The sequence below is a fragment of the Hyalella azteca genome, unplaced genomic scaffold (genome assembly GCF_000764305.2).
Source record: "Hyalella azteca isolate HAZT.00-mixed unplaced genomic scaffold, Hazt_2.0.2 contig6408, whole genome shotgun sequence".
In the NCBI taxonomy this organism is placed as follows: Eukaryota; Metazoa; Arthropoda; class Malacostraca; order Amphipoda; family Hyalellidae; genus Hyalella; species Hyalella azteca.
Genome location: NW_025936571.1, coordinates 133,797 through 145,830, shown reverse-complemented (window position 1 = coordinate 145,830; position 12,034 = coordinate 133,797). Strand labels below are relative to the sequence as shown.

General features: G+C 34.1%; 1 protein-coding gene across 3 annotated transcripts; it reads left to right on the top strand.

Annotated features, from left to right (window-relative positions):
• Positions 1-11,579, top strand: LOC108682924. 3 transcript variants are annotated; one of them, XM_047880825.1, is made up of 5 exons: positions 1-274; positions 1,325-1,544; positions 5,880-6,341; positions 8,079-8,120; positions 10,478-10,536. In XM_047880825.1, the coding sequence occupies exons 1-4, from the start codon at positions 83-85 to the stop codon at positions 8,102-8,104; spliced, it is 900 nt and encodes a 299-aa protein (XP_047736781.1). In that variant the 5' UTR covers positions 1-82; the 3' UTR covers positions 8,105-8,120; positions 10,478-10,536. The 3 variants fall into 3 exon arrangements, with proteins under 3 accessions (XP_047736781.1, XP_047736780.1, XP_018027670.1); XM_047880824.1 differs by having other exon boundaries at positions 8,076-8,120; XM_018172181.2 differs by lacking the exon at positions 8,079-8,120 and having other exon boundaries at positions 10,478-11,579.
• The last annotated feature ends 455 nt before the right edge of the window (positions 11,580-12,034 follow it).

The window sequence follows — 12,034 nt, the reverse complement described above, 5'->3', positions numbered from 1 at the left end:
CCTCACTTTATTTAAATGAAAAAATACTTATACAATGAATGATTATTGGTAAGCAGCAAAGATCCTTCACACTCCAGCTATCATGGATTTGACCAAGTCAACAGACGAGATTCTGGACGACATGTGCCGAGTGGTGTACGAGAAGCTGTACGGTACTGGAGCCAGGGGACTCGAACCCTACCTGCAGGCGCTGTCAGAGGAGCTGCAGGAACATAAAATACAACACGTTACTGGCAGGAAGTGTCTGGATAAACACAGGGAGAAATACTTCAAGGTGAGTCCGTGTTACGCGCAACACGTTACTGGCAGGAAGTGTCTGGATAAACACAGGGAGAAATACTTCAAGGTGAGACCGTGTTACGCGCAACACGTTACTGGCAGGAAGTGTCTGGATAAACACAGGGAGAAATACTTCAAGGTAAGACCGTGTTACGCGCAACACGTTACTGGCAGGAAGTGTCTGGATAAACACAGGCAAAAATACGTTCAAATGAATCCACACAATATTTATCCGCGTCTTAATAACATCAAAACGATTTATTTCAGTCGCATGTGAGGCCGAATTATTTGACACCAAAATTGCTGACCTCATGTAAATATCAGAAAAAAATCCGCGGATCCCTAACCTCATATTTAACTGTTTAAACAATGTGTCCGAATTCTTGGGCGGTAATAGGAAATTACGTATCGTGGAAATTAAATAATTGTTTTAAAACAATGACACCTTATTTTGCCAAAAACAAACTTCAGCAAATTTATAATTATAAATTAGGTCAAAATCGTTAACGGCGTATCAAATATTTTACAGAAGAGAATATTAAACTGAGATTAAAATTAATTTAATTTAGCAGATATATTATCTAATATCTTTGATCTATTTCCGGTATGAAATGCATCTCCTAAATAATAGTGCAAAATGGGAATCCTTGTTTCTTCGGAAACTTTGTCGAATAATAAATTGAATTTGTTAATGTAATGATATAGAAAAAGGGACGTTTAATTGTGACATAGTAAAAAACTATGTTATTTTTATTCAACAAAAGACCATCTAACCTTCTTTTTTGTTTCCTCTATTATTGAATTCTCCGCTAATTTTCTCACATAGATTTAAATGAAATCTACCTCTTATTTGACTCCAAAACTATTCTTGTAGATCGACTTGTTGAATTTGCGTGCTGATCGACCTGTTGAATTTGCGTGCTAATCGACAGGTTGATTACTAGTGCAGGTGCAGATCAAACTGTTAACGTTGCAAGGAGATCGACCTGTTGAATTTTCGCCCTGTGAATTTTCGCGCTGATCAACCTGTTGAATTCTCGTGCAGATCGACCTGTTGATCCCACCTATGGAGAGATTCATCATGTTGAAGAGCCGTAAGCACATCACGCGTGCCGACATGAACCAGTTCCGGCAGCAGGAGTCCAGTATCGGCTTGAAGGGCTTGTTGGTGAACTTCTACAACGGCGTCGACGTCAGGGAGTCAACGTCGCTACTGCCGGGCGAAGAGAAGAGGGAAGTCGCAAAGCAGAATCCAAAACTTAGAAGTGGGTGCATTTTAATCGTGATATTAAAAAAAATTCTTTTAGTTACTGAGATTTTGATTTAGTTAAAATAATTTAATTTAATCCTAATTATAATTAATAATCGTTTTATGGGTGCATTTTAATCGAGAAATTAAAACTAAAATCGTTTTAATTACTGAGATTTTGATTTAATTAAAATTATTTATTTTAATCCTATTTAAGTAAAATTCGTTTTAATTACTGAATCGTTTTAATTTAATCGTTTAATTGTTACTATTCCAAATGAGCATAGTAACATAATCATAATTAGTAGATTTACGATTGATAGTAATTTATTAAATTTAATAGGAGATAACTTTAAATATTCGCCAATCGAATTACAACCCGATCTCGGGGAATGAAATTCGAAATTGATAGGGTTAATTATATACTTGAATAGAAGAGTCTTCAGTCTATGAAGAGCAAATTTAATACGTGATATAAATACAAATCAATTTAATACAGATTCAATACTCAATGTAAACTGATCAAAAAATGACTGCTCTTAAATACTACGTTCTTTGTCCTGCACTTCTAGGAAAAAATTTACACGAATAAAAATAACTAAGAAAATGTCAAAGTTATTTTTAGCTCACGTATCAATGATTCAAGTGAAATTAATATAAAAAATTGTCCATACCAAGATGGATATTAATAGTCTCATAAACTATTCCTATTAATATAATAATATAATAATAATCCTGTTATAAAAATACTAAAAATTCAATATATATCAATGTAAACATAAATCTTTTCATATAAACACTCCAAATTTTGACTTGTTAATTTAATTTTGAATCGTCCAATGAACACAAACAGATTAAAGCATCAATTTGTATGCGTATTTAAAAAACTCCTATCTATTGACATCCAAAATGAAATTGTAAAATAAGTTAATGCACTGTGGTAATTTAAGATATTTAAAAAATCCCTTGAAAGTTATTTAACCTGCGATTTCAAGCATACTCGTATTCGTTCGATGCGGGCAAAAAAGTGAGAAAGTCTGTATGTTGGTTGTCAAGCCCATAGTTAAGTTAGACCGTATAGTTTCGACATAACATAACATAGCGATGTCGGCGCTGAAGCGTAGGCCTGATGGGGCCTGTCGCGAATTCTTAAACTTTTTGTGCCAATTGTTCACAGAACATCTAAAATCGTGTCATTTGACCGGATCTTATCAAGGCTGCCGATAGTTTGAAATTTTGAAATAGCTACTAGACTTCCAACCGGTTCGATATTTCATTTCCATTTAAGTTGATGTTGTAAACGGGGTATATCAAACAAATATCTACATTAAATGAATAAATTTAAATTTTTCAGACTTATTTTACTTGCATTGAAATCGTCTAACGTGCCTTAAACTAAGTTTATACTGTTTCAAAAATTCGTGTTGAACTTCAAATGTCAAAAATTTTACTATACAATCAACATCCAATATGTAACACATTCAACTAAGCATTCTTTTTTAAAATCTTCATCAGTTCTGATGCCATCAACAGGCACTCTAAGCTCGCATGCTAGTAAGCCATTAAACTGAGGCACACTCATTAAATCTTCATAATTTAAGCAACATGAAGCTCGTGACTCCAACATATTTTTCGAATGTTTCGTACAGCGCTGTTTGCAATAATTAGTCTTTAATAAACCTCACATTACATTATTTACTGCGCGTAATTTGCACGCAATTCTTTGAAAAGTCAAGAAGCCTGTCAAGCAAATACTAAGAATTTGTTAAGCTAATATTAAAGTCCAATATGTACATCAATCTTACACTGTTAGAAAAAACGGTGAAAAAACGGTCCCACTGGCGTTCTAGTGGCCGGTCGCCCCGTGAAAATAAACTATTTCGCCGTTTTTATCAGAGGTTTTAGGGATTTTTAGTGTTAACTTAGAATAAAAACGGCGACACGGTGTTTTATTTCACGTGCTGCCCGGCCACTGAAACGCCGATAATACCGTTAACGGTCATTTTTCTAACAGTGTATTGTCTCGATTATTGTTGTTCCATTTTGAAACATTGCATTGTACAGCTTATAAAACCTATAATAATCTGCTACAACTCACGAAATCTTTTTAGTTTCTAGTATAGGAATTAGCGCCTCAGAAATTCAAGCCAGCTAGTTTAATTTTTCTTAGCATTAAATTTATTGAGTTTAATCGCTTTCCCAATAATCTCAGAGCTTTGCAGACCGCAGAACAATCTTTATGGGACACGGAAATCGTTGTACGCTTAACATTATTACATACAAGGATAGACGATGCCAAATGACACAAATATAATTATGTATAATTTCAAAGCTTTATTTTGCGTGTAAATAGTTTTGGAAAATTTCGTGTGACTGTTTTCTTTCTGTGATTTTATTTACTTGTATTATATTTATTTTTTATTTGTTCAGAGAATTTAACCACGCAAATAATGAGATTCATTCATGAATTTCCTTCTGCATTCAAGTCTTAATATATTATAATTACTCTGTTATTTAAAATGTTTTTTTATCTAGCCAATTAATATTCGATATATGTAAAATTGATTTAAGTTATGTTTTTAGGCGACAGCGCGTGCAACAAAAATCTTTTCACCAATAAAAATTTTCGGAATAGATTGGTGCAATAAGCTAAAAAGTTACTCCGTAACTGAAGATATTGATATAGACGGTTACAAAAATGATCTCGTTAAAAATAAGGAATAAATTCTACTTCACTCTATACGTAGACATATGGAATATACCATACACTCATGAACATTAATGTATGAATATAACATACACTCATAAGTTACAATATTAGTTTGGCTACAACATCGGTACTGTTACAACGTTAGCACCGTTACCAAATTAGTTCAGTTACAATTTAATACGCTTACCACGGCTAAAAAATTGGTACGGTTACAACATTAGTAAGATTACAAGTTTTCAAGATTACGAAATTTTTATTATTGCGAAATTTTTATGATTGCAAAATATTTAAGATTGCAAAATTTTCAAGATTGCAAAATGTTAAAATTACAAAATTTTCAAGATTACATCATTTGTACGACTACAAAATTAAGTATTAAGTATTAATTAAGAATTAAGTACTAAAATTAAGATTTCAACAAATTAACTCCGATGGAATGGAGTGTAACATTATCGGTCCACGCATTGCATTGAAATCAACAGCAAATATAACTTGATGACATTTGAAGACTACTTCATCGATTCATCAGTGGAAATTCAAACTTGCTGTGATTTAATATGTATCAGCTGTATGGCGAATAAAAACTTCTCAATTTAATTGCATGAGTTGTATGAGCACGGTAAATTACAATACAAAACTGGGCATGAATTTGTAAGGTTGGAGCATGGGTTTATGCATGCACCTTACAAGTTAAGGAAAGGAGTTGTGCATGGATATGGACGACCATGTTATGCAGTATGACCTGTCCTCAGGTCAACATCGATCACTAGCATAATTATACCGCAGCGAGGAGTTAAACGACCGTGCGTGACCTGGTCAATCCCCGGTACTTGTCTTCTCGATTTGCATGCTTTATTGTTCGTGCGGTGAGCGTAAGTTCTTCGATGGCACAGGATTCAATGTAAATTCGGTGCATGTAAATTCACATTCGGTGCATGTAAATTCTAATTCGGTGCAGGTAAATTCGAATTCGGTGCATGTAAATTCGTATTCGGTGCATGTAAAAGGTAGATTCACGTTGAAAGCTGAATACTGAACGAGCGGTGGGGTTCAGAATCTGGATCCCGTAAAGGTTAAAAGTTATCACAATCAACTTATATAACCAAAAAATTTTAGGGTTAGATCATTTCAACTGTGCACAGAATTATACCTTTCAATCATGTTCACGTGTGAACGAAAAATTTAGTTATGTGAAAACAATCCATCTAATGATTTTTTTTTTCGCTCAAGCCGACGAATGTTTGATGTTTTCGAAACTAATTCATAATCTAAAATTGTATAAAACATTACATGCTTTCTCTCGAATCATGATTGCAAAATAATTTTTTTCTCCGATTCAGATGGTTATATATAGTGGTCCTAATGCATAGGTTATCAAAATTCGTGACGTTGTAAACACACATTTTCTTACACCACCAATCAATTCCCACAAAACACTAATTTTATTAAGTGTACAAGCAATCTCATTTATTTCAAGAGCGCGGACAACGACTCCAGTAATTGGAGAAAATCTCACTCCAGTAATTGCCGAAAAGATATGTTTTATCGTATATCAGATGCTTATGAAAACAAAGTTATTTGATAGTTATTATTGGACAATCATATAGTAATCATGCAGAGCTGAACACACCCGTTTTTCAGGTCAATTTGGTGGTCGACGAGCCACCTCAGTGGACAAACTTCCCGGAATCGCAACGGACCGCCGCCTCGGCTCCCGGTCGTGGGGCGGCTCCAACACGGCCGTGTCCACCACGACGACAACGGCTCTCCCAACCGCACCCGTTACGGCAAACATTGACTTCACCCAAATATTCGCCGCTGCTTGTGCTTCTTTCTTCATTAGTGAAGGCGACCGTCAGACTTTTGCTTCAGCATTCAATGATTTCCTTACGCAGATGAGCATCAAACGGCTTACGTTCCCTCGTAAGCACTTGAACGGCGCCTACCTCCAGAAACCTGAAGGAGTGCTCAACGAAAACCTCGAGTATTTCTTCAAGACTTCGTCCATAGCTTCTCAGGTTCGCAAGAAAACCCCGGACGACAACGACGACGAGGACGGGGATTCGGTTCGTTCAAATGCACCATCAAGTCCTCCCGAGAATCGTAAGTCCCCTAATTCTGAGCCATCTTCCCCTCCTCCACATCTGCGGTCATCCGCCCACAACCAAAACCACGTCGAGCGCCAGATCTCTGAATGAGAACCCACTCTCAGTGAATAGGTAAATGCATTTGTTTTCATGTAGCAATTTCAACCTGAATTATGATCGGAAGTTGATTAAATAATCTTATTTCATCGTTCTGCTCAAAAAGACAGTGAAACATTTTATTGCTGGAGTACAGTTAGTAAGTAGAACATATATTCATTTAAAATGTCACTTCCAAAACTCGTTTATTATTCAATTCTCATATTCACCTAAAATCCATGAATTTTATCCACCATAGACGTGATTCCTAGTCCAAAATGATTCAAGAATCGTTCGTTAGTCATGAATTTAATCATTTATCTGCATCATTTATCATATATTTTTTATTTGTATCTGTTGCTTAACTGAATAGAGAACTAAATGGATAGATAAAATGAGGTGTGAAAAATATCAGAGAAAGAACATTTCAATTGAATAAAACAGTTAACAAGAATGTCAAAAGTACACGACAGTTTTGACATTCAAATTGAAAGACACAATGTATCAAATTGGTCTTCGCATTTAATAAATTTTGCAAATACACATGATTGCTGCAAAGAAATATTTATAAATGCCAAATGTTAAAAAATATGCAATCAAACCGATCAATTCATACTAAATACGTAATCAAATCGATATATTTATATATGTAGGCATTTTCATTTAAAAGAAAGCGTTAATAATTTACAACTGAGAAATAACTGAAAATGAAATAAAATGAATTACAATCAGTATTGTCAGCGTATGGAGTAAATGCCAAGTATTTGAAATAAGGCGAGGGTAAAATTTTTACTTGCAAGAAGTGCAAATTTTTACGGTTGGAAAAACCAACAGCAGTAAATCATGAGATTTTGTTATTTTTTTTTTTATGAGATATTAATTTCATTTGGTCAAGGAACTAATAGAAAATGAAAAAGTACCAATTTTACGTAACAAATTAAAAATCCTTTTTTATATGAAACAAAGGAATTTTCTTCCGAATTCGATCAGAAAATTTTTACGATTTCAAATATATTCTAGAAGCAATAATATCGATATGATATTCTTAAAGTAGTTAAATTCAATGAAATTGTTATGCATCCGTGACCTAACAATTGAACCCTAACTTTAACAAGTATTTGAAGGAAGAAAAACATAGCATCAAATTGCAGTAAAAAGATGAAAAATTAAAACACAGTAGCTGAATTTACGTTGAAAATTCGAAGTTAAACTAATAAGTAATTAAACTAATAATCTATAAATGCATTCAATTATAATGAAAAATTAAACAACAATAACTTAATTTACGCTGAAAATTCAAAGTTATATTCATAAGTTTTCCATGAATGCATTCAATTGTAACTGACTCCATCCAGAGGCCTGTGCGCTCGCGTTGTTTTGGCTGAAGGGCAACCGTTCATTTTAGGCACATTACAATGATAAAAGTTAATGGCATGCTTATCTATGTAAGAATATTACTAGTTTCAAAGTCATTCTCTAATGTATACTGAGTCTCTGTAAGCAGTGGGACTTTCACTAGCGTTATTTAATTCAAGCTCTTGATAAACGAATACAATGCAATCAATCGCAAAAACATAAATCGCAATTAAGTATGAAAAGTGATTTTATGTTCGAAATAATTAAATATCGCTAGGTGCAATTTTTTCTCGTTAAGAAGGACCCGAAGGAGAGTCCTCGTCATAGGCCCACTTTAATTCCTGTGAGTACAAACGAAATATGAATTTTATCACCAAATTTTCTTATCACTTGACTGAATTGTTCATGAATTCTTTCGGTCGCGATTGTTGTCGTTATTGCACTATCGAAATCTGACGAAGGTTGCAAAATTAGCTTGAGTGTGAGATAAATCTAAATTTTACGTGAAAGTTTTTCTACTTTTTTTTATTTAAAATTTTGTGTGTTTTTTTGCATGATTTTTGGTTCTAATAAGATTTAAAATAATTTATAACATTCGATGATAATAACCAATAAAAATGCTAACAATAATAAAATTATTAATAATAATCAAAATTATTAGATGTTCACCCGGATCTGCTAATAAATAATTAAATAACTAAATAAAATGAATAAATTAGTTACCGAAAGCTACCATTTAATAGAATTAAATAATGGTTTAAATGAGTAATGCCAACTTCTGTTGTTACAGAAGTGGCTGCGAAATAGATGTCAGCGGGAATAATGTTGCAGATAAATAATCGTAAATCTATGCACAGCATTAAACGAGGAAATATATCCAGATTGTACTAAAGAAAAATAAATATGAGCAAGAAAGATGCAGTGTCAGCTCAGGCAATTATGAAAAAAACTTAATTTGTAATCAGGGTTCAATGATCAATAATAGAATTTAGCCCTAGCTCAATTTAAAAATAAATGTTTAATTAATTGTTGAGCACCATTCGGTGCTTTGTCAGCGGGTATTGATCGGTCTGTTTTCCCTACGTAAATAATTTAATAGGAATAGATAAGAATTTAAATTAAAAGAAGAATGACTGAATAAACTAAATCTTTCCCTTGAAGAAAACTCTGAAATATACTAAATATGTACGTAATAATTAATGCATAGATAGGAATTCAAATTAAAAGAAGAATGACTGAATAAACTAAATCTTTCCTTTAAAGAAAGCTTTAAAATCGACTAAAACCAAATTGAAGCAAATCTGGATAATCATTTTAATCACTTCCCTTGTCACTTTTTTCACTCAACCTGCACTGTAATTTAATTTTTAAACATGTGATTGGTCCTCCATTTTTTATGTAGATGTAATGGCTATTATTTCCTTCTTAAAACAAAAGAAACAATATTGCAAGAAATTAGCTGATATTATTACGTGAGATTTCAAAATCGGCCATGAACCAGACTATCAAGAAACTCATTTGCGAGTTTCATCGTCGAACTTTTGCCCTCAATCTCTGCAATAATTGGATTATTTTATTGATTAAACGAAAATTTCTCATTTAATAATCGAACGCTTGTGATCAAATTATTGGACGTACTTAATAAGTTAAGTGCACAATGCACATACGTAGTTAGAAGGCCCTATATCCTTCATTGAAGGCTGTGAATTAATGCCCTGCATCAATTGCCTCATGATGTTAAAACTAATTTTAACAACATTATTAAAGTCATTACTTGACATTAATTTTGTCAAAACTGATTTTGACATAATTTTAATGAAGTGTCTGGCCAAAGTTTGATTATAAATTTTCTGTACAGAATTTTCATTAATAATGTTTTCGCTTTCCTGTGGAGACTTTCTATAAAAGCGCAACTTAGATAACTTTTAAAAGAAGACAAGAAAAACATTTTTAAAAGAATTCACTATAGATTAACTATTCACCTGATATTTAAAATAAGCCATCGAATGATACATTATCGATTTTATGAAATAGATTCTAAATAAAGCATTTGAGAGACACTACATTTTATAAGAAATAACTTATTCTCTATCATTTCACGAATTAAATACAAGTAACTGGCTCAACTGGGGGCCAGCCAATGACCACCGATAATCTGGCAATGATTAGCAATTTGCATGAATTTTGATCATGAATAATATGAAGTTATAGAGCATACAATTTACAAAAGACTAATTTTTAGTGCAAAGTTTCTCACACCAAATAGATGTTTGGTATGTATTTCTTCCTCTCGATTGTCGTATTTCCGTAAAAAGTAAGAATTTTTTCCAATGAAGTTTAAACTAACTTGAAAAAGATCTTCCAATGTGTTAGTAATTCTTGATTGCTGGTCTCTATTAGAAAAGAAATCGCTTTGGACTTTTCCCCATGAAAAATCAAAATTTATTAAGGCACAATATACAAATATAAACTGTAAGTCTTAACTATAGTTCTTTCTACTCCAATTTCGTTTTTGACATGAAGCTTCTGTTGATTTCTTGCGTGCCTGTCTGGTATTTTTCACCATCTCTTCACGCACCAATAATTAATGTAATTTTGTATCATGAATTTCTTGCCGCCGAGAAAATCCCTTCATTTTTTTCAATGCCACTGTGATGATAATTTCAACCTTTTCTATATTTAATGACATTTATCATCCAGGACGGCGGATAACACGATTATCTGGCAACCCACGTCGCCGTCTGCCCGCTATCGGCGCCGCATCACCGCCGGACACGCCGAAACGGCGACCATCACCCACCTACCGCGTGGCCACACTCGGCCTACCGCACGTAAATCGACCGCCACAGCCGATCGACGTCGGCCGTGCGTTCGCCGCGGCTTGCGCTGCTTTTTTCCTCACTGAAGGTTTTCAAGAAGATTTTATGATTGTTTTTGCAGATTTTTTACGAGTCATGATTGCTCCAAGTCAGTACGGTGTACGATATGCCGCATCGCGTTATAACAAGTACAAGCCCAGAGATAGTGATGATCCTTACGAAAACGTCGAAGGCTTAAAACTTCCTCCAAAAAGAGTCATCAACCGTTTGAGGACAGCGCTTATCGGGGATGATGATTTTGATGCCGATGATGGAACTGAAGAGGGTCGCCAAAGAAGAACAAATCCAATGTATGAGCTGAAAAACATAACGCTAATGCCTATCAGCGTAGACGGGAAATAGAGTGTGCATTTATGCATGTAAGTAAAGTCACAGGAATAATTCTATATCACTCACTAGCTGAATTGTTAGCGATTATTTTATACTTGGAATAATTACCGTAATCTCTTGAGTTAAATCAGTCATATTTAAGCATAGAAACCGTCCTTTGAAAATTGTTCCTGACAGGGCAATATTTTATGGCCCCTGCGATGAATTATCATAAGCAATTTTTGATCTCCAAAATTAGAGTTTCAGTTGCACTCATCAGGCCCAATCGCGGGAAAATTTTCTTTGAGTTATCGTTAACTCAACAATTTTCAATTGTTGGCCGTTTGTAACTGGAGTTTTACGGTGATTTTATAAAATAAATTTTGCACGTATAGAAATAGTTAAAGCAGAATTGTCATTTGCAGGTTTTGAGCTGATCAAGTTGTGTAAGAAATGTTTCTCTCTGATAATGTCTAAACTGAGATTTTGTTAAAATACTACTATCTTCACAACTACTTGCTCCAAGAACTCGCTGCTTCATACACTTTAGAATTCAAATATTTATTTATTATAATAATCACTGGGAATAAAGCACATGAATTCGATGTCGTTTCATATCCTGATTAGGAGCCTCTGCTCTACTACTGGGTGTATCGTAAGATCGTGTGCAAGCTACTGAGGTAAAGCCTATAGGATACTCTCGCCCAACGGTAAAGAGCAAGAATTACATTGTCTAAAGGAAGAGTTGCAATTACAATATGATAATTATAAAGCCAAGTGGAAACCCAGCCCCTTCAGGTCGGTGCCCTGTGTTGAAGTTCAAAATGCTGAACCTAGAAATAAAAAATATGTCACTACTCACTGCAGTGAGTGAATGAGAGCGCATTTTTTCATCGGCGAAACCGTGGTCACGGACGGACAGACGGACATGGCGAGCAAAATATTGCATTTTTTCCATAAATGAGAAAATGCGCTAAAAACACCACACAAAATTCTGTGTGGAAACTAGAGGGCCACTAATGGCTGTAAACTTAATTTCATCTGTTGGACAGCTTTCTTCACATATGCC